General features: G+C 36.4%; 1 protein-coding gene across 4 annotated transcripts in view; it reads left to right on the forward strand.

Annotated features, from left to right (window-relative positions):
* Positions 1-27,711, forward strand: part of LOC111512674 (guanylate cyclase 32E) — a 292,318-nt gene that overhangs the window by 232,902 nt on the left and 31,705 nt on the right. For all 4 annotated transcript variants that reach the window (XM_074180299.1, XM_074180298.1, XM_074180297.1 and 1 more), the window contains 4 exons: positions 643-820; positions 12,455-12,668; positions 19,816-19,950; positions 24,440-24,552. In XM_074180299.1, coding sequence (XP_074036400.1) covers positions 643-820; positions 12,455-12,668; positions 19,816-19,950; positions 24,440-24,552 — 640 coding nt within the window. The remainder of the gene's footprint in view (positions 1-642; positions 821-12,454; positions 12,669-19,815; positions 19,951-24,439; positions 24,553-27,711) is intronic.

Below are 27,711 nucleotides of genomic sequence, written 5' to 3' on the forward strand. Positions count from 1 at the left end.
TCATGACGGAAACCATTGCAAGGCATCCTACAGATCTTTACAATATTCGTTTCAGTGATGAATGTACATTTTTTTCAAAAGTCAATGTTCACAGACAAAATTGCCATTATTGCAGTGACACATACCCAATATCCAGAAAAAATCAACGTTTGGGCAGGAATATTGGGAAACCATAATGTAGGACCTCTATTTATTGTTCAAAATTCAACAGGAGAATGTCATACAGAATGGCCTGCATGCTCGCCAGTTTTGACACGTTTGGACTTTTTTATAGGGCTATTTGAAGCAAATGGTGTACGGAACTGAAACAGCTTCAATATTGGATATAAGGTAGAGAATAATAAATATTTGTAGAGATATTGACGTTACTGTGTTAGGAAATGTTCGGCGTGAAGTTCCGCGTTGTAGCAGTTGAAGATGTTGGAATTATATTCCAGGGTTGTGAAGAATTTGTCAGGAGCTTTCATCTGTCAATTTCACTTCAAAATAAAGTATTCATGCATGAATTTCAATCATCCCAAATTTCACTTTTTTGAGTTGACCCGTTCAAGAAAAAGAGGGCGACATTGAAGAAATGCACTGTATGAATGAACTGGCCTTTTCCTCTCTGATCCTTTCATGAAACATAAATATATATTTCAGGGAATTATTTATCTCCACGATTCTCCAGTGCGATTTCATGGGGCACTGAACACCTCCAACTGCTTAGTTGATGCCCGATGGGTCGTGAAGTTGGCTGATTTCGGTCTGAGGGAGTTCAAGAGAGGTGCGGAGGACGCTCCTTTGAAGGATCCTGCAAAAATTCGTGATAAAAGTTACGGTAGGTGGGGAATAGATGAGAGTAGAGACAAATTTTAGTGATACATGATAGGGTCGGCTGATTCCCAATGAAAACATAAGTAGGTATGCAACAAAAACTGTCTGGATGTTTTCAATAGATTTCCATTTATTTGGGAGTTCTGAAAACTGAAAAAATATCGAAGGAAGCAATCGGAAGATTGCGACGCAACTTATTCGATTGTGACCAATTTGAAAAGAAAAGTCCAAAACTAAATGAATTAAACAGGGATAAGGGGTAGGAAGTAATAGTTGTTTTAGGAACTGCTGAAACGAATCCCAAAATGTTAACGCGAAATTTGAAAATATCAACTGGCCTACCAAGAACTAACGTATTGAGGATTTTTAAACAGCACAAGTTCAAGCCAAACAGGACCAGAATGATTTGTAATATAACCGATGTACAGGGTGTAACTGAATGAGTGTAAAGCATTTGGGGAGGTGATTCCTCATCGAAAAAAAGATAGGATTTTTCATATAGAGAGAAACTTCATTGGAGCATCCCTTGTTAAGATACAGCCCCTTAAAGGAGGTACATGAAATTTGTATAACAATTTTCTTCACAAGCAGTGAAAAAGTTACAATATTGAAATTAACCTGACGTTTTGTACCACCAAAAAAACATGACCAGTAATTTATTTGGTTTACCCCATGCTTGCGAGAAGTGGAAAACGCAACCCCTTAAATTTATTTCCAATGTAACTTTTTGTCTTATTATTTGTTTGCCATTTGAAAATTTATTTCCGATAGCCTGTTTCATTCTAAACAGAAAACGTCTCCTGGGTTTTTTGCCACAAATAAACCAGTTCTGTGGTTCTCCTCGACCTATCCACTAATTTGCATTTGTTTCAGTTGAATGCTGACGTGCTAATTGACTGAAAACATATCCCTGCTGACGCCCAAAGGAACTTCCTCCTGCAGTACTGGATGCACTTCTTACAAAAATTGAGCGTATTGAACATTTAATCGAGGAGGTAGAATATGAGGCTCAATTAAATCATCCCCAATAACTATGAGCCACACGTTAAGAGAAAACTGTTCTTGATGGTTAGTTTCGAAAATAGCGTGAGAGTTTTCATCAGCCCATATGTGGTAATTATGAAAATTAATAATCTTATCCCGAAGAAAACTACATTCATCTGTGAATTCTGTCGTCTTCAGAAAGTCACAATTTCTTATAATCATTTCCAGCATCCAATTGCAAAATTCAAGACGGTTCGGAAAGTCTCGCGGTAACAGTGCCTGTACTCGTTGCAGATGGTAAGGGTATAGAAGTTGTTCCTTTAAAATTCGAAATACCGTCATATGATCAACATTCAGCTGGGAAACAATCTTTCTATTACTGGTAGTAAGTTGTTCCTCAATCAAATTAAGTACTGCTTTCTCAAGCTGTGGTGTTCGTATTTCTCGATGGCGACCACAATCCTGCGTTCTTTTGTCGAATGAACCATAGTTTCGTAGTCGTTGATGAAGTCGAGCAAATATTCTATGTGAAGGATGCTGCCGTTGAGGATACATTTCACCATATCTTCTAGAAGCTTCTAACCCATTCCCCTGCGACAGACCGTAAACGTAATGCATATCAGCCATTTCCTCATTTGTGTACGCCAATTTAATAACAAGTGAATTATTAAAGTAGCAAATTAAGAACAGAACAACAACACACAATTAGTATTAATTCAATTTAAAAAATTCAAAATCTGACAGCGACATACCAATTTAATTGTCACTGTCGCTAATAGCGACCTACTAGATAGATTAGTTTCGTATTTTCGCATTTCTGACGATGTTTTTCTGTAATTGTTCGTAAAATCACTTTTTGCTGCGAACTGGTTTATTTTGGGCAAAAAACCGAGAGACATTTTTTGTTTAGAATGAAACAGGCTATCGGAAATAAATTTAAATGGTAAACAAATAATGAGACAAAAAGTTACATTGGAAATAAATTTTAGGGGTTGAGTTTTCCACCCCTTACAACCATGGGGTGAACCAAATAAATTTCTGGCTGAGTGTCTTTTTGGTAGTACAAAACGTCAGGTTAATTTCAATATTGTAACTTCTTCAGTGCTTGTGAAAAAAATTGTAATACAAATTTTATGTACCTACACCCTTTAAGGGGATGTATCTTAACAAGGAATGCTCCAATGAAATTTCTTGTAACTTATTCAGTTACACCCTGTTGTATCTATTATTATCGAATATCCCGACCGTTTCCATTGTAATAAATGCTCATTTCTGATTCATTCATTTTCTTAAATTAATTAGCAGCGGCTGTCACCAGATGCAGATTTCTCCGCATCAAATTTTGAATATCAAGGCAGGTCCGAAAAAGCTATATCGCTCGTGCCGATCGCACGAAGCCCGGTCTCTTTGAAACCTAACTACACCGTGTACCTTTTTGAGATTGTTTTCCTTCTAAGATCCACTCTGGAACGAGGCAGGAAGCTAATACTTAAGGCTGAAGGCCTTTCAACTATCCTGAAATGGTGCAGGACTTGTTCGACTAGTGAGCCATTAAACACAACAAGAAGCTTCAGCTTAGGCTTATATTACAAAACGAATAATCGGGTATGTTCATAGACCAAAACAAATAACTGTGTGGAAATATAACATGGAAGTCCAACAAAACAATAAACAAAAATGTTCGAAAGGTAAGATAAAAATTTTACAAGAAATCACGTCTCAAACAGCTGATTGTTAAACAAAAATCATCTCTTTATCAACCCGTGAAATGTTATATTTTCTCTCAAGGTAGAATTCCAACTTACATGGAAACCTAAATTACCTTATTCGAGTTTGGCGGAAATTCTGAAGTGTTTAGTTGAACTTGCCTGGCCGCCGTACTATTTTTTAGCTTCAAACCTGTGTGTACCAATTACTGATACTTGCACATGTGAAAGGGATGTAGTGTAATTTATTGCCTTTTCTATGTTGTCCCCAATACGCAACAACAATGAGACAAATATTACAAAATTAAAATGATATCCTCTTTCTCTAAACCGACATGGAAGTTGGTAAAAATTCAAATTGACGATACTGTACTGGGTTCTTGTTCTCCCTCTCTGGTACGGTATCCGTGTGAAATACTGATCCGTTCTAAGTGTCACCAAACGAAACAATCATTTCACTGACCGCAATTTACCGTGATTCCACTATCGCAAAATCTCTTTTCGGAAAGTCCCTTGTCGCAACTCTCACAAGTAACTCTCGATCGCAAAGCCGTATGGCTTTTTGTCAATGGTTCCTGGAAAGTTGTAACCAAGTGCGCGATTTTCGTTAAATTGTAGGTGATGTGAGCAGTGCCGACATTTTCATCCGCTACAATTGTTATACTTGGGCATAACAAATTCCATATTCTATTGTGGATCAGAGAAGTCGAAGAACATTTGGATTCAGTGTATGGATTTCTAGGGAAAATTATCAGCCCGTTCATTTATAATATCACCCTCATATCTCAAAGATATTTGGAAATTTTGAGGCAAAATGTTGAAACCCTTGTTGATGAATTGTCGCTAATGTAGCTCATGAAAATGTATTTTCAACAAGACGGAGCCTCGCCTCACAACACTACAATTGTCACCAATTTTTCGGCTGTAAGTTTTGGTAATAATTATATAGCCAACCAAGGACTCAACCATTGGCCGGCCAGGACACCGGACATAACGGCTGTGGACGTTCACCTCTGGAGAAGGTTGAAATTCTAGATAGGAATTGGAACCGGCAGCAAGGTTTTGCTTCTCTCACTTCTGTTGCACTAATTTATTCGACAGAAAATGTTTAGAAAAGGTGTCGCCTGAATGTGAGAGAATCTGATAGACATTTCGAACACCTTCTCCGAAGAAATCAATCTCATTGTATGTTCTTTATAATTTTTATTATTGAAATTTCATGTATTACTATGAATTGTATAAATATTGGTATAAATTGTATGAATTAGAATAAATTGTTCAATTTTATTGAAACTAGGCATTTCAATTACTGAATTTCACTAGTTCGGACTTCCATTGTCTATTATATAAAATGATTTGAAATCCCTGAAACAAGTAAAAAAGAATAATTAAAAAAGAATAGTTGAAAATAACACTTATATTAAGCAACAATAAACCTGAAATGAAATGATAGTAAAATAACCTACAAGTAAAAATATAATAATTGAATAAATAAAAATTAAAGGAATGCAAAAAGAAAATAAAAATAAAAAAGTGTAGAGATTCCAAGTCACGTTAGTTCACGACGTTTCGATTGTTGGTATCTACAATCGTCTTCGGGTGATGACTCATCACCCGAAGACGATTGTAGATACCAACAATCGAAACGTCGTGAACTAACGTGACTTGGAATCTCTACACTTTTTTATTTTTATTTTCTTTTTGCATTCCTTTAATTTTTATTTATTCAATTATTATATTTTTACTTGTAGGTTATTTTACTATCATTTCATTTCAGGTTTATTGTTGCTTAATATAAGTGTTATTTTCAACTATTCTTTTTTAATTATTCTTTTTTACTTGTTTCAGGGATTTCAAATCATTTTATATAATAGACAATGGAAGTCCGAACTAGTGAAATTCATCACGAAACATTGTCAATCACCTTCAAACAAACATTTCAATTACTGTTCCTGAACTGAACACGACGGCGATAACCATCCCCGCATTCCCCGATTTCTATTCGTTACCGTAACATGATTTCAAATTCAATTCAATGACTCTTCAGCCAATCATAAAACTCGGTTAGTAAAAATTAACCAATACGAATCGACAAGTCTACATTTCACGTGGACCAATCAGCTGCCTGTTCATTTATATATATTGGTTGTTTTGGCATTTGAGAGTGCCGCGAACTTTAAATGTGTACAATATCGTTTACTTCGACTATACATAGAACATTGTCATCCTCAATGGCGGTCATACGATGTTTCGGAAGAAGACACTTGCTTTATTGCCTCTGCAGCACCATTCTGGATGACATTGAAAGATGAAGCATACAATTTACTCATTAAATCACGACTTCATGTCATGAATGAGTTGAATTAACTCTTCTTACTTGTGAGGAACACCCCAATTTGAATCAAAGATGTTTTTCGAGAATGCAATTTAGGTCCTTATATCCGTTTTCAAACTCTTGTCTTGGCAATGGTAACCAGTTACTATCCATTTCCACAGAGGTGGTTGAAATATACTTGTAACCTTTCAGATTTTAATTTTTTGTGAGATTTCTTGGTGATAATTTTTGTTACACTCCATTTTATTGCATGCAGAATCTTATTATAAATCTAGAACTGAATGAATACTGCTTGAAGGTGATTGACAATATTTCATTAGTTCGAACTTGTCTGATATTATATAAAATGATTTGAAATCCCTGAGAGAACTGCCTAATAAAAAAAGATGAATTAAAAAAAGAATAGCTGAAAATAACGATTATATTCAGCAAAAAAAAACAAGTAAAAATAGAACAATTGAACAAAAATCAAAAATAAAAATGAAAGTTAAGAGATTCCAAGCCAAGCTACTTCACGACGTTTCGATTGTTAGTATCCACAATCATCTTCGGGTGATGACTGGACTAACTCCTCCGTGAGATGACTATTAATGGGTCGTTCGAGTACTTTCACTTATCTTCGCTTTCCTTTTTCCGCTTCACCGTTTTAGTGGGAAATGACCGTTTGGCGGGAGTTGGCTATTTTTCGCTTGATTATGGGTTTCCATATATTGCGTATTTCTACGCTAGTTTGGCTAAATACATTTTTGGACAACATGTATGCGGTTACTTTGAATGAGTGTATGATCTCAGCTTGGAACCACTCGATGTTTTGTTAATGGATCCAAACATACTCTGCTATCTCTGATTTGCTGGTTTTCCTTCGCTGTGTGTGTTTCTTGTACTCGGCAATGCAAACATTCTTCATAAGGGTGAAACTAAAAGTATAGTCAAAGTTCTTTCGTATTTCAAAGAATGAAAATATCGAAAACCGGCCAAGGAGCGTCACCGATTTGTATTTCATTGGATTATATTTATTACAAATGCTCTATTCAGAATGAGAAAGGGATGAAAGTTGAGTTTTTGATAGAATATGGGTAAATTACTTCATTTCAGAACATTTTGAATATCATCATTAGTAGTCATTCACTACCAAAATGAATTAATTTTTATAATAATAATGGTACTTTTGCTATTGTCTACTATATTTCTAGCTATTTTTAATCTCCTGTTTTTATTTATCGGAAACGTTGCATGAGCGAATCCAATTCAATATCTGAAGTGGAAAAAATCCTGGTAACTCAATTAATTATTACTTCATCACGAGTTAGGGATGAGTTAGAAGTTTCGGCATATAAAAAAAGTCTCCTCGATAATATGCAAATACTTCATTGTTGGAGAGGAAATATAAATCAAAACCCTCGCTCTCTTTGAACCATACACATTGTTTGACAACGAAATCCATTCATTAAAAGGGAATTTACGACGAGGATATTCAACTCCCACGGTCCTTTTATGTTGACATTAAAATGAATACTACACCAAGAAATAAGTTGACCATCAGAATTATCTATAGAGATCTGAAGTCGAAGGGATGTGGTTATTATACGGGTAAATTGCTTCTGGTTATTTACTGAAGTTAAACACTACGATCGGAATTTCAGTGGAAATGATCATTTTTATTATGAGGAAAATGTCTCCATTCACAGTACATTTTGATAAAAACATTATATTGAGTCCAATGCTCTTCATAAAAGGCGAGTTCTTCAATGGACAGAAACACAAAAATAGTATATTATGCAACGATCATGTAATGATGGTTATTAAGACACGAGCATTAACCGGGATACGAAACGAGCCGAAGGCGAGTTTTGTATGGTATATGCGAGTGTATTAATAACCATTACATGAGAGTTGCATACGCTATTTTTTCTAAACCCGATAAATAATGAAAAACTATAAATATTATATTTGTATTGAACACATTTACAGTAATTAACTCATATTTTTTTAAAAAAACACAAATTTAATGGTATTATCATGGATATATGAAAACTATAAAGATTCTAATTATATTTACATTGAATATAACAACTGTAATTAATCTGATATTTTAAAAATATTGGAGTCGATGGTATTCCTTCTATATCGCTGTTTTCACACATTTTGATAATATAGGTAGGTAATATGGAAACTGATTTTGACAAATAAAGCAATTAGTTACTTAGGTTAGAATCTAGGGCAAACAAAGGAACAGGATTCTTGATTGAAAAATTATGGGTTTCTATTGGTTGATAATCTGTATCGTTATGAAACATCTGTATCATAATGGATATCATTATGAAACTGATTATGGTCATATAAGTGTATTGTTAGAGTACGGGTGTAGAAAAACTATATTATTTTTCAAAACAATCTTTCTGTGCTTTAAATATCAAAGGAGTTTCAATGTTGATTCATTGAGGAAAACTCAAAGAAGTTGGTAGACTCAACTTGAATAAGACCACAAATGAACCAGCAAAACTAATGCTTGATATATTTGGTTGTTTAAATAAGTTTGTCCATTTAATTGAATCCATTTCAAACTGTAATATCTCGGTGAATACCTATTATATTCATTCGAAATACGTGTAATTTGAATCAGTGCACTCTTGCCAATGTAACTCAAGTTGATTAATTCCATCAGCAGAAAATTATGTGCTTGGGATTCGATGACGTCGACGAAGGCTATTTGAAAATTGGACTTGAATATGATGATTACAAGAAAAAATTCATGATTCAAATTACACGTTGAAATTCGGTATGTACGGTTAAAATCGATTTCTAAACAACTTATTCAGATAACTTATTTCGGCATCGCCAGTGGGCCGAGGGGGGGAGGGGGGCAAAATACCTAGAATTTGCCCTTTTCGCGGGAACGTAGTAGGCTGAGTTCAAGACAGTCAGGCTAAGTATTGCGTTAAGTGCAACCCATGAAGGTCTATGCCTGTACCAAAAATCAAATATATGTATCCAAAAATTACTCAAATACAGAGGTGTCTTCATCTTGAGTTTCAGGTTGTAATTATGATTGCTTACATATTGTGATCGAGTTAGTTCCACTTACATATCTGTATCAACTTTTTTATATTCACTATTTCTTCAAAATCATTCATTTCATGTCATTATGTATATTTTATGTTACTCACATAATTGGGTTATGGTATGTTCTGATCTATTAATTTCATCAGTTTATTAGTTCTCTTCAGTTTACTTACTTTATTATACAGTGTGTAGAAGCTGAATGGAATAAATTCATTATATATATAAAAAAATCCCGAAACACGACAAATGTGAATTCTACTTTAACATTCTTCAACAAAAAATGCCACCCCTACCTTCAACCCCCTTCGAATGACAGGTACAACCCCCAATTATTTCAATGGGAAATATAGGTTTGTGATATAGCGTTTGAAAGGTTTCTTCATTCTCTATTCAAATCTGTTATCGATTTCAAGATTATTACTACAATTGAGATAAAATGATGAATTTCACTAGTTCGGACTTCCATTGTCTACTATATGAAATGATTTGAAATCCCTGGAACAACTAAAAAAAAGAATTGAAAATGAATAGCTGGAAATAACAATTATATTAAGCAAAAATAAACCTGAGATGAAATAATAGTGAAATAAAATACAAGTGAAATAGAACAATTGAACAAAAATAAACATAAATGAAGAAATGTAAAAAGAAAATAAAAATAAAAGGTTGAGAGATTCCAAGTCACGTTAGTTCACGACGTTTCGATTGTTAGTATCTACAATCGTCTTCGGGTGATGACTGGACTGATTCCTCCGATAGATGACTATTTATAGGTTGTTCGAGTACTTTCACTTATCCCCGCTTTCCATTTTCCGCTTCACTGGTTCCGGCAACACTATCCGTAGCAGCCTCACGAAAACCAGGCCACCAAACGCGAACTGCGATTCCAAAAATTGCATTTACCGGATACCCTGTGAGTGCGGAAAATCCTATATTGGTGAAACTAGGAGGCCATTGAATGTTCGCATTGCCGAACACAAGAAACACACCCAACGAGGGGAAACCAGCAAATCAGGAATAGCAGACCATGTTTGGATTCATCAACACAACATCGAGTGGTCATCAAGCGAAAAATGACCAACTCCTGCCAAACGGTCATCTCCTACGGAACCAGTGAACCGGGGAAAATGGAAAGCGGGGATAAGTGAAAGTACTCGAACGACCTATAAATAGTCATCTCTCGGAGGAATCAGTCCAGTCATCACCCGAAGACGATTGTAGATACTAACAATCGAAACGTCGTGAACTAACGTGACTTGAAATCTCTCAACCTTTTATTTTTATTTTCTTTTTTCATTTCTCTATTTTTATTTATTTTTGTTCAATTGTTCTATTTTACATGTATTTTATTCCACTATTATTTCATCTCAGCTTTACTTTTGCTTAATATAATTGTTATTTTCAGCTATTCATTTATAATTCTTCTTTTTTAGTTGTTCCAGGGATTTCAAATCATTTTATATAGTAGACAATGGAAGTCTGAACTAGTGAAATTCATCATGAAACATTGTCAATCACCTTCAAACAAACGTTGAGATAAATTGAATTAAAATTATGTGGTTATCGAAATTCGATAAAATACACACAAAAACTAAAATGTAATGCTAAACGTAATGAAATGAAGAATACGAAAAAGAACTAAAGATGTTGAAGAAGTAAGTGTTCAAGATATTCATCGCAAACGATTGATGGCAACATCCTAATCTCAAATAAAACTGTCTTCTAACATTAATCTAATTATGAAAGATCAGGTGATCGCGCTGTCCATTCAATCAATCCTCGCCTCCCTATCCACCGATTGGTAAATGTTGTATCGAGGTATTGGCGGGCATTAACTTGGTAATATGATGGTGTTCCATCCTGATGGAACCACATTGTATTCACTGGAACTTGTGGATTTTCTGGATCAGGATATAAATTTGCTAAACTGGATCAGGATATAAATTTGCTAAACTTGGACAGACATTTTGGAGTAGTGCCAAATAATTATCGCCATTCAAGTTGCCCTCAATGAAAAAGGGACCAATGCTATGGTTTCCTACAATCCTTGCCCAAACATTAACCTTTGAGGTTATTGCGTGTGTTCTTCTCTCATCCAGTGAGGATTTTTCGTTTACCAGTAGCGGCAATTTTGCCGATCAACATGACCGTTAAGAGAAAAGGTACACTCATCAGAAAACGTAACGTCTTCTAATTGGATGATATAGTTATCCAACATGCCTATCATTTGCTCACAAAAATAAGTTCTTCTCTCAAAATTGTCTTCCATTAGCTCCTGAGTAGGTATCATTTTATAGGGATGTATTTATTTTCTTCTAATATGTTTACTTTCGATGTATGGCTAACATTGAATGTAGTGGAAGCCTGATTACTCGATGTATGTGTGTTTTCCTCAAACTCAAGCATCACGTCTAGTTTGAGTTCATCACTCATTGCATTGGCAGCTGCTTTTTTTATCTGCCTCACATGACCAAGCTCGCGAAACTGCTTCTCCATTTTGCTTATTGTACCTTGAGATATGGGCGGTAAATTAGTAAATTTCCCATGAAATTGGCGAGCTACTTCCTGTTGTGTTCGGGTTTTATCTCCGTAACCAATCATTTGTATAACTGTTATTTTATGCAATTTCGTTAAACTAACCATTGATCAGACTTGAAGTTAACGAACTTAAATTAAAATACTGACAACTAATGTTGTAAAATACCAAACAAGTTGACAAGGGGTTTTAAAGTTACGCTGCCATGGAAATTATTTACAGTTTTGAAGGATACCATCTGAAAGAACATTGCTATGTTTTTTGCTTACTTTCTTATTATCAATACCTCAACATGAAATAAGTTTCGAGTATATTTCAATAAGTTTTGAGTGTATTTTATCGAAATTCGGTAACCATATGATTTTAGTTCATTTTATCTTAATTGTTGCAATAGATTCGAAAGCGATAACATTTTTGAAAAGAGAATGAAGAGACCTTTCAAACGATGTTGGGGTTGTTCCTGTTATTCGAGGGCGTTGAAGGTAGGGGTAGCACTTTTCCGTTGAAGTATGTCAAATTATAATTTGAATTTGATGTGTTTCGGGATCTTGTTAAAATATGTACCGTAACCGAAATGAATAATTTATTTCATTTCACTTTTACACACTGTATATTCCATGTTATACATGATTCATTTCATCTGCGTATTCCAACTATTCTATCGGTTGCAATTTTTTTATTCATTGTTTGATTATATGATTCATATAAGCTGTAGTTATAGAGCCCAAATATTCACGTTTGTGCTTTCTGTAACTAAATTTTTGGAAACCAGACCCATGACTCTCACTTCGTTCAATATTTTGTGGTTTATTCAATCAAAATAATAAATTCATCATCATTATTATTTATGGGTTTTCTGGTTAATGCAAATTCTAACTACAATCATTCAACCAGAATCATACAATAAAGTAGATTCTCTAGATTAATATATGTTTTGAAACATAGGAAAGCTGGAACATATTCATTCATTATAACTGTGGGATATACTTGATGAATAACATTTATATTTTTCAGCCTTACTTTACAGAGCACCCGAACTTCTTCGCTTTCAAGAATCTTTCCTTTCGAAGGATCAACCAGAAGGCACCCAGAAAGGGGATGTTTATTCTTTTGGAATAATTCTCTATGAGCTGCACAGTAGGCATGGTCCGTTTGGAGATATAGAAATGTCAGTTGCTGAAATATTGACCAGACTGATTCATTGTGTCAATTCTCACGCACCGTTCAGGTAGGTACTGGAATTCCATTGATATAATAATAATAATATTTATTTGCCATTCAATTTGAAATACACAATAATCTTATAAACAACAAATAAATATAGTTCCCACAGAAGGACGAACCTGTGCGTAGGCTATATCATTCTAATATACAATAGATTATGAATGAAATAATAATAATAATAATAATAATTGACGAGATACCGGTGTTGCCCTACGCTCCGGGAGATATTGAATCCGTTGTGGGGAACGAGAAGTGCCGAATTTATTGGAACTATTCGTTTCCCACCCTTAAGCTCATACAAGCTGATAAGCCTGATGTAGTCCTTCTTGACCACCAGAACAAAATGATAGTTTTCGTGGAGTTTTTAGCTACTGGCGAGACGAATATCGTCAGAAAAGAGGAGGAAAAACGGATGAAATATCGAGATTTTCGCTTCGAACTCCGCAGACTCTATCCAGATCACTCTGTCAAGATGGTTGTTGTGATTATTGGAGTCCTTGGTGGAATGATGTCCTCTCTACTCTCGAATCTTAAAATCATACCGGCTTGCCGCACTAAGGCAGAAATCTTAGCCGGACAGATGCAGAAGGCTGTCATTCTTGGCTCGCTGCGCTTGCTCAGGGCACATGATTCTCGGACCCATTGATCACTTACCTCACGGATGTGGGGTCATTGGTTGATAATGCTGGCGCGCCCTCCCGATTGTATCGGGGCTTCGGGGGATAGGGCCTGACCAGCGCTCACTACGGTAAAAAAATAATATAATAATAATAATTTCGTTCATTATGCATAAAAAATACATTTATACATGAAAGGAAAAGTGTTAGCCAAAGGCTATCTTCCACCTCTCCCAAAAATTATACAGTGAGTGTAAGAAAATAATTATAAAAATACTCATTTACTATCATGGCGATGATAGAGAAGAGAAAAAAAATTAAAGATCATATAGTTGCTAATAACTTTTAATATTCTTAACATTATTTTGGTCAATTTAACAATTTTATTGCACTACCATACATTGAATTTTAATTGTGTTAAATTAGCACTGAACAGTAAGCATCTGTGACTTTATTTATATTATGATTTTGAAAAAAATTCATTCAGATAAGAAGGGGCTATATAAAAAAAACATACTTGAAATTTGGAAGTACGGTGCCTAGGTATGTTGAATGAGTTAATTCTCAAATTGACCATATGTATGTCAGAATGCCTGCTTAATAAACTATATAAATAACTTGGTGTATTAGTTTGAAGCAACTTAAACAAAAAGAAATTATCAAATATTGGACTGTGTACCTCATATTCAGCTCCTTCATTTTTAACAAAAATGGTGTGACATGTTCACAATATAATATACAGCATACGAATCGCATGCAAGCATTTTGTGTACGTTGTAACTTCTGCGAGTTATATTGCGGCAAAAAATTGTAATACACCGAACAATACTCGATATGGGGGTAAATAAGAGTTTTAACTAACCTGAATTTCATTTCTTCTGATAACTGATACTTGAATTTGTATAGCGATTTGAATTTGAAGAATGATATTTTGAAAATATTTGTCACATGTTCATGGAAAGACAAAGGTATCTATGGTTACGCCAAGGTTTTTAGCACTGTCTAGCCAGTCAATGTCTGCGTTATCGAGAGTGAGCCTGAAGTTAAACTGAGTTTCTTACTATTTGTCTTTGAGACCCTATGCATAAGGCCCAAGTTTCATTTGGATTGATTTTCAGTCCATGATTCTCCGAGTATAGAAATGTTTTGTGCAAATCTGTGTTTATATTGGCCACGCAACTTTCTGTATCGGTGTTATGAGAAGACAAATATAACTGTATATTATCTGCGTGAGTTCAATATGTTGGATTGAAAAGTAGGCTAACAGAAAAAAAATATGTAATTTTTGATAAACTTTGATTTTATTATTCAATATGATTGCTTTTGAGGGCTAGAAAACAATTATAGCGGCCATACAATTTCTCGATACTCTTGAGGTCAGAAAAAAGTCACTGGAGCCACATCTGGAGAATACAGTGGATGCGGAAGCAATTTGAAGCCCAAGGGTTGGCCAGTTACAAAAATTATGCTAATCAAGATTGTTCTTTACGAGAAATTGCCCTTGAAATGGGGATTTCTGTGAAATCCACCAGAACTATTTTGAAAAAGAACAAATATAAATGTTACAGAATACGCAAAGTTCATCACCTCAATGAAAGGGATTACGGAAGGAGAGTACGATTTGCGAAGTGGTTAAGACGTAGAAATAGGGATGTTGAAAATAATCGTAAAAAATAATATGGATGGACGAATCAAAATTCTTCAACAATGGTTGGTTTAACAGAAATTTTCATTAGAGGTGGATCAATATGAATGAATACTCACATAGGGAAACCAATTTCCAAGAAAGGTTCGGGATAAACATCCTTGGCTTTTTCTTTCACGATGATCATTTGAATAGTGGAATGTATCTTCATTTTCTATCCAATGAATTCGATGGCTACTTAGATGAATTGCCACTGAATATCCGCTATGAAATACAATATTTTCAACTGGACGGTGCAATATTTCCAAGAAAATTGATTGAAAACAATGATCCAATTAACTGGCCAGCTCGATCCCCAGATCTCACTCCTTTAGATTTTTTGTCTGGTGATACATAAAGGATGAAGTTTTTTCAACACAGATATCGACCATCTCAAACAAAATGTGCATTCAAAAAAGAGGTCGTCAATTCGTCCACTTCATATAGATTTCCATGTAGTCATGAATTGTTTTTCTGTTTGATTGTTGTCACTGATGATAGTGATTATTTCGAATGAAACGCTATAAAATATTAAATGTGATATACCCTTGGATTGTGAATTTATAGCTTGAACTAAGCATTTTTTGCTATTCACAGGTTGAAATATACCCTAAGCAAAGCATCGCTAATCAATGTTTACTAGGCTCTCGCTCATTCAGCAATTAGTTATAACATTATCACATGGGGACAAGCAACGGAATGTAGTCGTGTATTCATTAATCAAGAAAGAATTATACGACTGATTTTCAATCTAGAATATCGAGAATCGTGTAGATTAGTCTTTAAAGAAACTAAAATACTTACTGCACTGGGAATTTATTTATTGAAGATATCAGTATACGTTCATAACAACATCAAAAACATCGAGAAAAACTCGGATATTCACAGTTATTCGACAAGAAATCACAATAACATACACTTGAAAAGTTTTCGAAAGCTATCTTACAAGCGGTCACCAGAATGAGCTGGAAGTTTCTACTATAACTTAATGCCGAGGACTACAAGAGACAGTTCTATCAACAAATTTAAAAAAAGTGTGAAAACTTTCTTGACCAATAATCCTATATATGCAATTGATGAATTTCTTGATTTGGTTAAAACTTGTTGAACATTCGTGTATAAGTATATGTATATACGTGTATCTGTGTAAAAATAGATATAGTGTGTATATTTTGTAATTGTATAGTGTGTAAATTTTATTTTTATATCTATGAATAGCGTCTCCATTGCATAATTTGTATAAATGACCTATGTATATCTACTTGTGTATTGACGAACCTAACATATTTCATATGGAAAAAAAGGTAATAAATGAATTAAATTGTATTGAATTGAATATCAATATCTGTAATAAAAAAGACAGGTCCGTACTAAGTTGATGATGGCCATGTGGCCACGAAACGTTTTATCGAATATTTATCATTACTTTGATTGTCAAGTTAGCGGGAATTCAGTCAAAATGTTGAAGAAATCCAATTTCTAAATTGTCGACGTTTCGAAAGTTTCTGTTTCATCTTCAGGACTCTGAAATATAAGAACAAGACATACATATTAAAATGGAAATTTACAAAGCAGATCTGTTAGAAACAAAATAAATTATGTGATATAACAATCGTTAAAAAATAATAAACGTTTCGAACACTTTACAAAAGTACTCATCAACAATAAAGTTTCGGAACGTCGACAATTTAGAAATTGGTTTTCTTCAACATTTTGACCGAATTCCCACCAACTTGACAATCAAAATCATATTCAACGGTCGCCATCCTATTCAAATTTATTATTACATCGTCATAGCACACTTCGAAATCCCCGGAGAGGACGGTATATTTCCAGCTCTTCTTCAAAGCGAACTGGAAATAATTTCACATATCCTCACAAAATTGTACAGAGCTAGTCTGGCGTGGAACTATATACCACCCAGTTGGTTGGATACGAGGGTGGTATATATACCTAAAGTGGGTCGGAGAGACCCACACCCTAAATCGGTACGACCAATCAGTCTTACATTCTTCCTGTTGAAAGGACTTGAGATGAGAAAATCTCCCAATCCCTTGACAACAAGGAGATTGCGAATGCTGTATTTCTTGATATTGAAGGAGTATTTGACAATGCACTACCTGAATCTATTGTCTCTGGCTAGGAAAGGTATAGAATCGACCATTACTGGCTGGATCAGCAACTACGACTCTTCAACGCGAGGCCATTAGGTTCAGGGTCACCAGGAGCTGCCTTCAAGGTGGAGTACTATCTCCTCTTCTGTGGTCGCTCCTGATGTATTGTCTGCTTGATGCCCTCGACAGAAGAAAAGTTGATCTGCAAGCTCATGCAGATGACCTCGTCATCCTGGCAAGGTACACGTCGGGAAGGGTAGCTGGTGCTTGAAGGAGCAGATGTCTGTCAACCCCATCAAAACTGTGTTAATCCCCTTCACCAAGAGGAGAATATTGGACGATCTAACGACACTTTTCCTCAATGGTGAGGTCATTCCATTTGGAACGGAGGTGAAGTGTCTTGGCATTGTCCTTGATAAAAGTCACAAAGCCAGACTGTCTGTATGGACATTTCGAAAGATTTGTGGTGAAACTTGGGGTTTAGGTCTCAAACAAATCCATTGGATTTATGTGATGATTGTCAGACCAATGATCACTTATGATGCAATTGCCTGGTGGCCGAAGGCTCTACAGAAAATGGCCCAAGCGAAGCTCTCTGGCTTACAGAGACAAGCTTGTCTGGGTATCAGTAGTGCCATCAGTACCACATCGTCAGCCGCCATGGAGATCCTTCTAGATCTACCTCCTCTTCACATTTTTGTGAAAAGAGAGGCTAGATGTACTGCATACAGACTTGTGCATATTGCCAAGTGCACAAATCAATTTAATGCGGAGTGCAACAGACTGTTGGTTGACACTGGAAGTCACAGCATGCCCCCAACTGTCAACTACGAACTGCCTTATAAAGTACTATCCCCGAGTAGAGAGGACTGGATCTACCGGGAGAAGGAAATATCAAGAGCAGATAGTTGTTGGTTCATAGATGAATCAAAAACACCTTCCGGTTCTGGTGCAGGTGTTTTTAGTCGCAGATCCAGGATAGAGATATCTATCTGCCTAGGAACTTATGCGACTGTATTTCAAGCGGTAATTTACGCTATTGAATTGTGTGTGGAGAGATTGGATAAATCCAACCTCACACACAAGTCATTAAAAATATTCTCGGGCATGAATAATGCCATCGCCTTCCGCTGACCTGGCTCGAGGGCTTTACAGCTAGGCATCTTCCTTCTATCTAACGCCACCACTGTCAATGGAACCCCTACTTCTCCGAACTCACCCCCCCTCCATGCAGTCGACGTATAACGTCGGCCACACGAACGGACGAAACCAGCGGGGGTAGAAGACCCATTTATATTTATTGCCCATAAATATTATTACATTCAAATTAGTAGAAAATTAAAATTCACATTATTTTATATACTAACTATTATCTAAATAATCATTAAGTTATCATTGCAATCCCTAACAATAACATTCACACAATACATGATGTTATCTGGCGTTCCGAATTAATACATAAGTTGGGGTTAACCCTCCAAGTCAGTAACAGGACCGGGGCGCGTGTCGTTCATCACATTTCCTCCCAGGTTTGTATGTGGCAATTTGCCTGTCATTATTCCCTTTCATCCCTCACCACGCTCTCTGCCCATTCATTCGCTACCCGAATACATTCCCTTTTTTTCCATTCATTCCCCTAAGCTGCATTTCTCCATTTTCTCGCTCAAGTCGTTCCTTCCATTCGCGCCATCCGATTTTCTCTCCCTCCATACGCTCTGCCGTTTCGGGCTCCCCCCAGCCACAGGAGCATGGTACTTCAGGTCCCAGGTTGAACCTGGCAAGGTAACCTGGGAAGTTCCCATGCCCCGAATATTCTCGGACAGTCAAGCGGCGTTGGTAGCTCTTGGTTCTTACCGAGCAACGTCTAAATTGGTAGCAAATTGCCAAAAACGACTATCCTTGATAGCAAGACTTGTCCTGGTCTGGACCAGGCAATGAAGACAATGAAGCTGCTGAGTCCCTTGCAAAGGAGGATACTGCAAGAAGCTTCATCGGACCAGAACATGTCATTGGCGTCACTTTAGGCTTTGCCTGCCCCGCTGGGGACCGAATCAGGTTTTTAGAGTTAGGCAGAGCAGTAGTCCCATCATCTGACCTGAAAGACCATTCACCATACAAACGAATCGGCTTCGTCAAGAAGCTGAGTTTATTTGACCGAGTGTGAATAGGTGTGAGCCACATGAACCCTTGCGGGTTGCGGTGGAGGGTCAAAAAGACCTAACCTAACCAAACACTTCAAAAACATATTACCATTCCATTTTATGATATTCTCCGAAATAACAATTCCTTCCGAAAAAAACGAAAAAAGCATTTTTGGTTTTCCCCGTATAACTTGAGAAGGGCGAGAGTCCTCGTAAATTTTTTTCGACCATTGTATTGTTCCCGATGACAGTTACCTTTTTTCCCATTTAATCGACTTCTTATGTGTTACGGTTCAGAATAAAGCAATGTTACCACATGATAAAAGGAACGGCTTCCTGTATGATAAATAAATATTCATTCACTCCGAAAAATCCGGACAAAAATCTGTACCACATAATGAAATTTGTTGTCTTCAGATTAGGGTTATTTCAGCAAGAGAAAAGATAAAATGAAACGATAGCAAAGCTCAATCAGGAAAGCTTAGAGATAAAAGTATCCGGAAAACAAACAAATAAAACAATAAACTGTTTCTTACAAATGAAAGTTCGTAATCAGGGGCTTATTGAAAGAAAAGTAAATGAAGGGATTTTTCAGACCACCCATGGAAGCTTTGGAGAATAGTTTCGATTTCGTGAGGGATTGTTTGAAAGACTGCTGGCAGGAAAATCCAGATGATCGGCCGGATTTCAAAAATATTCGAACCAAATTGAGGCCTTTGAGGAAGGGAATGTAAGTTAGCAAGTCATTCTTTTTGATATATTTTTGATTGAAATACAATTACGAAGTAACATTTTTTTGAACCATCAATTTTCTTCACATCTTGTTCAAGAAAGGAAATATCAGTAAAAGTAAAATATTCCTGGACAAAATGATATTCACAATAATAAACAATATTACTGGAAAATATTCAAGTATCTAGAAGGTATGTGAATTTTTTTCTCAATAATTTTTATTGTTAATAGTGTAATAAATTATTTTACTAAAACAACGATAAAAATAAAATAAAAACAACAATAAAAATTAATTGGCGCTCCGGGGCGACTTCATTGATTCCAGTGCCGCATTTGCTTTTTCACCTGTAGGAAAACCCGAAAAAACCTGCAACACCACATCATCTGAAGATCTTGATCTAACAATGTCCTCTCTCTTATAAAACAAAATGTAGACGACTATCGTCAAATTTAAACCAGTCCGTTTCTTCTTTGACCAAGGCGTAATAATGACCAAATTCAACGCCAGAACCATAGTGAACCATTACTGCATGAATATTATAATATTGGTCTGCTAGGTTGAAATGTTCATCTATTTCGAACCTTCCAAAGAGTTTCTCGCTTCCGTTAGAGGTTGAGTCTTGTTTGAAAATCATCAGTGTTATTATTAGATTGTTTCCTTGTTTCCTTATAACAGTCAGTTAGTTTGGCGCATGTTTGACAATACAGTCGATCATCACCTATTAAAAATTCCATTTTCAGATGATTTAACAATAACCTTTGCACGGACTGGTTATTAGTCATATTAGGAAAAGCTAGATAAAGTTCCAGAAATTCACATAAGTTTTCGGTACTTCTTGAACATTTACCACAAAGTAAAAAAGTGAGGATTTTTCCAGCAAAAGATTTACAAATACAAGACGAGATGGGCTGTACGGAATCATTCAGTCCAAAGCTAGGGATTCAGGTTTCTATTGATTAAATTAGAAAGAAATATTTGAAACTCAAAATAGATAGAAAATCAATATCATAACAGAAATGGGATCCAACAGTTCGAATAATTTGAAAGTTAAGGTAGTCAACCAAGATATTTTGTCAGATACATTATACAATCCAGGAATGAAAGGTTATTCTTACAAATTACTTCAAAACTAGTTTCAAAAACGAAAATAGTTGAAAGCAATCAATAATTATGAAAATGGACAGTTTTATCTTTTAGTGATTCACAAGGTTCGAATCTGGTCCCCATTTTCTAATTACTATATGTGGAAAATTGAAGAAAACATGTTTGATGGTAGAAAAAAGTATAAGTCATGATAATTGAACTGATTGGGAGTGATTAAATGGTATAAAATCAACAATCAACTCAAAAATAATCCACATAAACCACAAACAAAAACAATATTCGTTTGAAAGTGGTTGATATTGTTTCATGTTGGATTTCACTAGTCAGTACTACTGCATCAATTGAAAGTGACTTATAGCAGACTTTGGAATCTAGTACAACTTCCTCAATACATCAAGTTTATTTTTCGAAAAAATGGACATCATCGCAAAAATCGCACCACATCTGTATGTTGTGTTGTACCCAAAATCCACAAGAAGGGTGTTCCGCTCAGACCGGTCATTACTTCCAGAGATTCAGCTACTAGAAACTTGTCCAGATTTTTACTTTCAATCATCCAACCACTACAAGAAAAACCTTCATCTTTCGGTAGAATCCAAGGCATTCTGTCGAATTACTAGAGGCAATCAAAGTCACAGAGCAAGATAAATTGATCAGTTTCGACGTGGATAGCCTTTACACAAACATTCCTGTCGAATAAGCACTTCATATCATATAGACAAAGCTATCCCAAGACGAGAACCTGAAAATTGGAACGAACCTACCCATAGAAGTGATCATGGGATTACTAGGATGCTGTGTACGGAACTGGTATTTTCAACCGAAGGACGAAATCTTTACGCAAGATGAGGGACTCCTAATGGGATCGCAACTTTCACCAGTTATAGCAAACATATATATATATATATATATATATATATATATATATATATATATATATATATATATATATATATATATATATATATGGAGTGGTTTGGAACTCTGTGGCCATTGAAGAAGCCTACAAGAAGCCCCAAGCCTGGTTGAGACACCTTTCGGAAGCATATCAACAGCCATCACCTTCACAATGGGGAAGGAAGTCCACAACGAAGTGTCATTCTTAGACGTATTGGTGAAGAGGACCGACAGACACTAAGTTGAAAACATCTGTATACCGAAAACCAACTCATACGGGACAGTATCTGAACCACGAACCCAACCACCATCAATCTGCAAAAGAAAAGTCATCAAGACTCTAGGGGATCGTGTCTTTGGGCTCTGTGATACGAAGGAAGGTCTCTAGAAGGAACAAGGTATCATCAAAAAAGATCTTCAATGAAATGGTTACTCCAAAGTTGTGGTGAAACATACTTTGATTAGAAGACAGCAAGACCCTCACGACGAAGACAACCTGTCACAATCAGTGCTTGCCCTTCCCTAGGTCAGAGAATTGTCGGAAAGGATGAGAAAAACTGGGTCCCAGTACAATATCACAACCTGCTTCAAATCCGGAAACACTATCCGTGGCAGCCTCACGAAAACAAGGTCACCAAACGCGGAGTGTGATTCCAAGAATTGCATATACCGGATACCCTTCACTTCGAGAACTGCGTTTATGTGGAGATAACTTCTTGAGAACGTTTTTGCAACTGAATTCAATTTTCAGCGATTCAAATTCAACGTGAATCGTTATTTTCTCGCAAGCACCGCTCTTGTAGCGCCTTAAGGATTTTGCTATAGTGTTTGTGTTTTGTCCTTGGAAAAAAAACGTCGCATGATTGGAAAAGCCAAATTTGCATGTGTGGCGAATACCATGATTCAATTAGAAGTACGCCCTACAGTCCTCCTGACTATGTGAACTAGAACCTGACACCTCATATTCCTTATTGACATCAATATATTTTGATTCGAAGAAATGGCTACTTTGCACACAATATGAGCATCAATCATTTGGATAGACGTGAGAATTGAAGTTTGTATTGAATCCTAGCTCGACAAACCACCAAAAAAATTTGTCAACACCCTTTTTTCCATGCGTTAATGTATGTAGATTAACAACAACCGAAGATCGCTTTCTCTCAGTCTCAGAAGTAATGAGCGAAGATGTCACTATGTCGAACAATGGAAAAATCCGAGTTGAATTGAATTGAAGTTGTTGGCTAGTATTACCATGGTCGCAGAGGGGCCTTAGTGGCTGTTATCATATAGAACACAGCTAGTGTTCGAGTTCTACGAAGAGGTCAGAGTGAGCGCATCAAGAAGTATAAATGTGTTTACACATCGTCCCCTCCCCTCTCCTTGTGAGATAGAATCTTCCCCACACGGTTAATATATGTAGAATCTCTTCTCCAATCACTTCCGAGCGATCCTAAACCTGCGGCTTGGCACTTCAGCGAGATTGATATACAATCCCCAGATTCCTTAATTTCTGAAAGGCGGTCCGCGGAACCTTGGGGTTCCGTAGAAGGACCACAGGAGTTCCATAGAACGGCCACAGGGGTTCCGTAAAAGGGCCACAGAGGTTCCGTAGAAGGATCACAGGGGTCTCGCGCGCTTTGTCGAAGATGTAAATACCCTGCAATTGTTAAAAGAGCTACTCCAGTTCTGCTTCAATTTGTGACGACTTACCGATGCAAGACTGGATTTTCAGCCCACGCTTATACAAATAATAAATACAGAAACAGACTGAATGCAGATTCGGATCTTCGCATCAAACTGTCGTGTCGTAACATGAAAATAATCAAACTACTAGGTGAACACTTCAGTTATTTAAATAGCCAGCTAGAGTTCCGTCAAAAAATGTATCCTCAATTAGGATTCCATGGCTAAATGAAATTGGGAACCCCTGAATTCTGATCTACCATGGTTGGAGGTCAGTCTGGTATATATACCCTTATTTCATCTGTTTGTTTTACGTTAATACTGTGTGCAATGTTTGCATGGTGATCTCCTGTACCTAACTGAGACGAGTGTTTATGTGTCAAGAACTAAGTATATGTGTGTCTATGTGAAATACCGGATTTTGGGTGTATTTGTGTGTATGCATTCAAGAGATGTTAAACTTACCAAAGCCACTTGAGATGTTCTTTGGTTTTGTTTGATCGGCCTCTTGTGCTTGTCGCTCTGGCATCTTTTTTAAACTTACTGGGCAGCGAAAATGGTTGCTTATTTATTGTCATCAGTTCAATTATTGCAGAAATCATTACGTTACTGGTCAGGTTAGGAGGTGAAGTACTTAGGTACTTACATTTTAGGTATTTACCTGGTAAAATTTAAAGAAAAAATATCGCAATGTGAAAAGATGGGTGCCAAAATAGTTATTCCAAGGTCGAACTGAAGGTCTTCGATTGAAGATGATTATATTCCTGAAATACTCCTTTGCACTAATTTTGTTTTGTAGGAAACCAAATATATTTGATAATATGATGGCCATGATGGAAAAATATGCGAATAATCTGGAAGTATTAGTAGATGAAAGGACCGATCAACTCCAAGAGGAAAAGAAAAAAACTGGTAAGAAATCATGAAATTACTGAAGATGAATCTACATTATACGTTGAGATGAATCTCGTACAAAAATTATCCCTTACCTAGTATAATTGAAGTGTACTGTACTCATACATCTTCAAATTTCAAATGCATATATCGACATGAGTTACTCTCCTTTTTATCAGAGCTTGGATATCATCAAATATCTGAATTAGTTTGGAAATCATTCAAAATGGTTTGCAATCGTTCAACTGGCAATCAGCTTATGGTGCAATCAATCTCAGAAGTCTTTTTGAAATTTGTGCGAGCTGAGGAAAGGGGGAGATCTTACTTTTCGAAGTGCATTTCATAGCACGCATCAGTCGATACCAGCGTTCTGAGGTTGCTTTGAAACAAGTCATCAACCAAGTTTCAGAGTCGAAATATATTTTGAATTTTTGAAACCGGGCGGAACTCGAACCTATGTACTATGTACGAAATACTCCGGAACGGGCTTGTACTTCCTACTTCAATTAGAATTGCATACTTTTCTGCTGGTAAATAACAAACATAATGTTAAGATGATTCGATATATGTGATTCACTTACAGGTATGATAGTGAAGAAAATAGTTGATTTCAGTTTAATATATCAATATATAGTCAATGTTCACTGAATTGACTGGCATTCACAGTCGATTCAAGAATCATATTGTCGCTAAGATTATTTTCCAACGAAACAACTTGGAATTTCAATTGATTCACGGATAATTATTCTTATTTTTTTAGGTCAGGAAGGATAAGGTTCTCTACTTCTTCATCAATATACAAAAACGAATCTGTCCTAAAACTATTTCCCTTTCAGTGTCATTGCTTTTCGAGTTTGAAAGCCTGGTCAATTTTGCTTTTGAGGGGGACACATTTTAGATGTATTTTTCTACCTGTGCCTTCAACCCCCTAGCGAGGGTGAGTAACGACCCTAAAATTTTAAATAGAAAGTGGGGTCGAGTGATATATCAATTGAAAGAGCACAAAATTATCTTTCCAATGATACCTAATTTGTTGTATTTCACTCAAACATGTAGGTATTATGAAGAAAAACAACTACAACCCAGTACTTTGAAATGTGTAATTGACTTAGTAGAATCCTACTTCAGCAAGTACTGAAAATGTGACCCATTTGCTTCCATACAATAATACAGATTCTGTTCAAATCTATTTCTAACATTCTGTAGCATATCAGGTGTTATACTTCTGCACTCTGCTGTAATTCGTTGGCGAAGATCTTCTATGGACTCGGGCTGCGTAGCAAAACATTTATTTTTCGAGTGTCCCCAAAGGAAAAAATCTAAAGGCGATAAATCAGGTGACCTGGCAGGCCATACGATGGGGCTTCTCCTTCTAATCCACCGTCCAGGAAACCGGTCATCTAAAAACTCTCTTACCGGAGCAACATAGTGAGGAGGTGCTTCATCTTGCTGGAAATGGAGCCGATCATCATTATGATTTTGGTCATTTTTTATTATTTCTGTTATGAGAGGATTAATTGTATCTTCAAGCATGTTCAGGTAGACCTCACCAGTTAAATTTTCAGGAATAAGAAGTGGCCCTACGATATGACTACCTAATATGCCACACCAGACATTGATTTTTTGAGGGTACTGGGTATGGACCTCTCGGAATAAGTGTGGGTTACTGTCATCCCAGTAATGGCAATTATGCCTATTCACAGCTCCATAAAAAAATTACTCTCATCGGAAAAGCACGTGATGAATGATAGGAGCGGATCATCAATTAGTAGCTGGATCAGTTGTTCACAAAATTGCAGCTTTCTATCAGGATCATCTTCATTGAGTTCCTGTACTAATTTAATTTTGTTTAACCATCATGGCTTGCTGTACGATGACTACCTCTTAGGTTTCGTAAAGCGTATTTATGCAGGCAGGTACAAATACAACGCCTGCACATGCAGGTACAAATACAACGGATTACCTGACAAGGCATAAATACGCTTTACGGACAGCAAGCCATGATGGTTAAACATCTGAAGAAGCTAGTCACTCGCGCCAGCGTAACATCAGGAAGAAATTCTAAAAATCCATGGCTTTCAAACTCGAAAAGCAATGACACTGAAAACCTCAGCCGTGAAAGTCTAAACCATTTTATATCCCTTTTAATTCAATTTGAGTCTTCCTTATTTTCCGCTCAAGATTATTCTCACTGACATCATTATTATAATGCCAGAAGAAGGCAAGACTAGTAAAAAAATATTCCGTCTCATGATTTGTATCATTTCCTCTTCACAGTCAACAGTAAAATATGCCATAGATTCGAAATGAAATAAAAGATATTATTCATTTTTTATTTTTTATATTGGTGAACTGTGTTCTTCTTTTCTTCAACTGGATTATTGGTTAGTAGCAAAGTATATATGCTCTGCTGTTTTATCGTTAATGAGGTAGTCGGATGGTCAAGGTGCAAGATTCCCACCTTGATACCCACACAACAACCTTACCATATGAGGGTTTTTTGCACGTCAACTACACCTGACGATGCCTTAGATTCAACCGTGCAGGGCTTTTTCGCCTCTGGTTTTGGTGAATCATCACTTGAGCGCAAACGTTTGCTAAACCTGCTCATAGGGGTTTGTTCCCCCATCTGAGACAGATTCTGCGTACACCGCTGAAGAATTTGGTGCAAGGCGGTTTTATAAGGTACCCCGCTCTTGAGGAGACGACTCAGTTGATTCCTGGCTGCATCACCAAACCTTTTTTTTTTAGGTTCAGTTATTGGATCAGGAGTTGGGGAGTTGTGAAGCTCTCACTCCTGATCTAAATTTACAGATAGGTCATCAGTTGGAGTCATGAGCTCGGCATCCATCTCCTCTGTAGACTCGCCCCTGATCTAAATTCATAGTAAGGTCAGTTGGAGTCGTAAGTTCGACATCCATCTCCTCCTTAGATTCAGCGTCAGAAAGAGTTTTAAAGTTTACTCTGTCCATAAAAGTCCTTCGAGTAGCTAAGGAAAGAAGGTCAATCACGGTAGAGCCCCGCATTACCGTGACAAGGCGATGCTACGACGAGAGAGGGCGCCCGGTATCTCGAAGGTTCCGTAGAGACAGCTGATAGGCTCAGTATCATTCATCTTCTCGGCACGGATACACACACAGGATTAAGCCATCGTTGGGATGCCATTCAGTTAGGGAA

Source organism: Leptinotarsa decemlineata, unplaced genomic scaffold (genome assembly GCF_025532065.1).
Source record: "Leptinotarsa decemlineata unplaced genomic scaffold, Ldec_3_MD MMD2_tig00026294_RagTag_RagTag, whole genome shotgun sequence".
Lineage (NCBI taxonomy): Eukaryota > Metazoa > Arthropoda > Insecta > Coleoptera > Chrysomelidae > Leptinotarsa > Leptinotarsa decemlineata.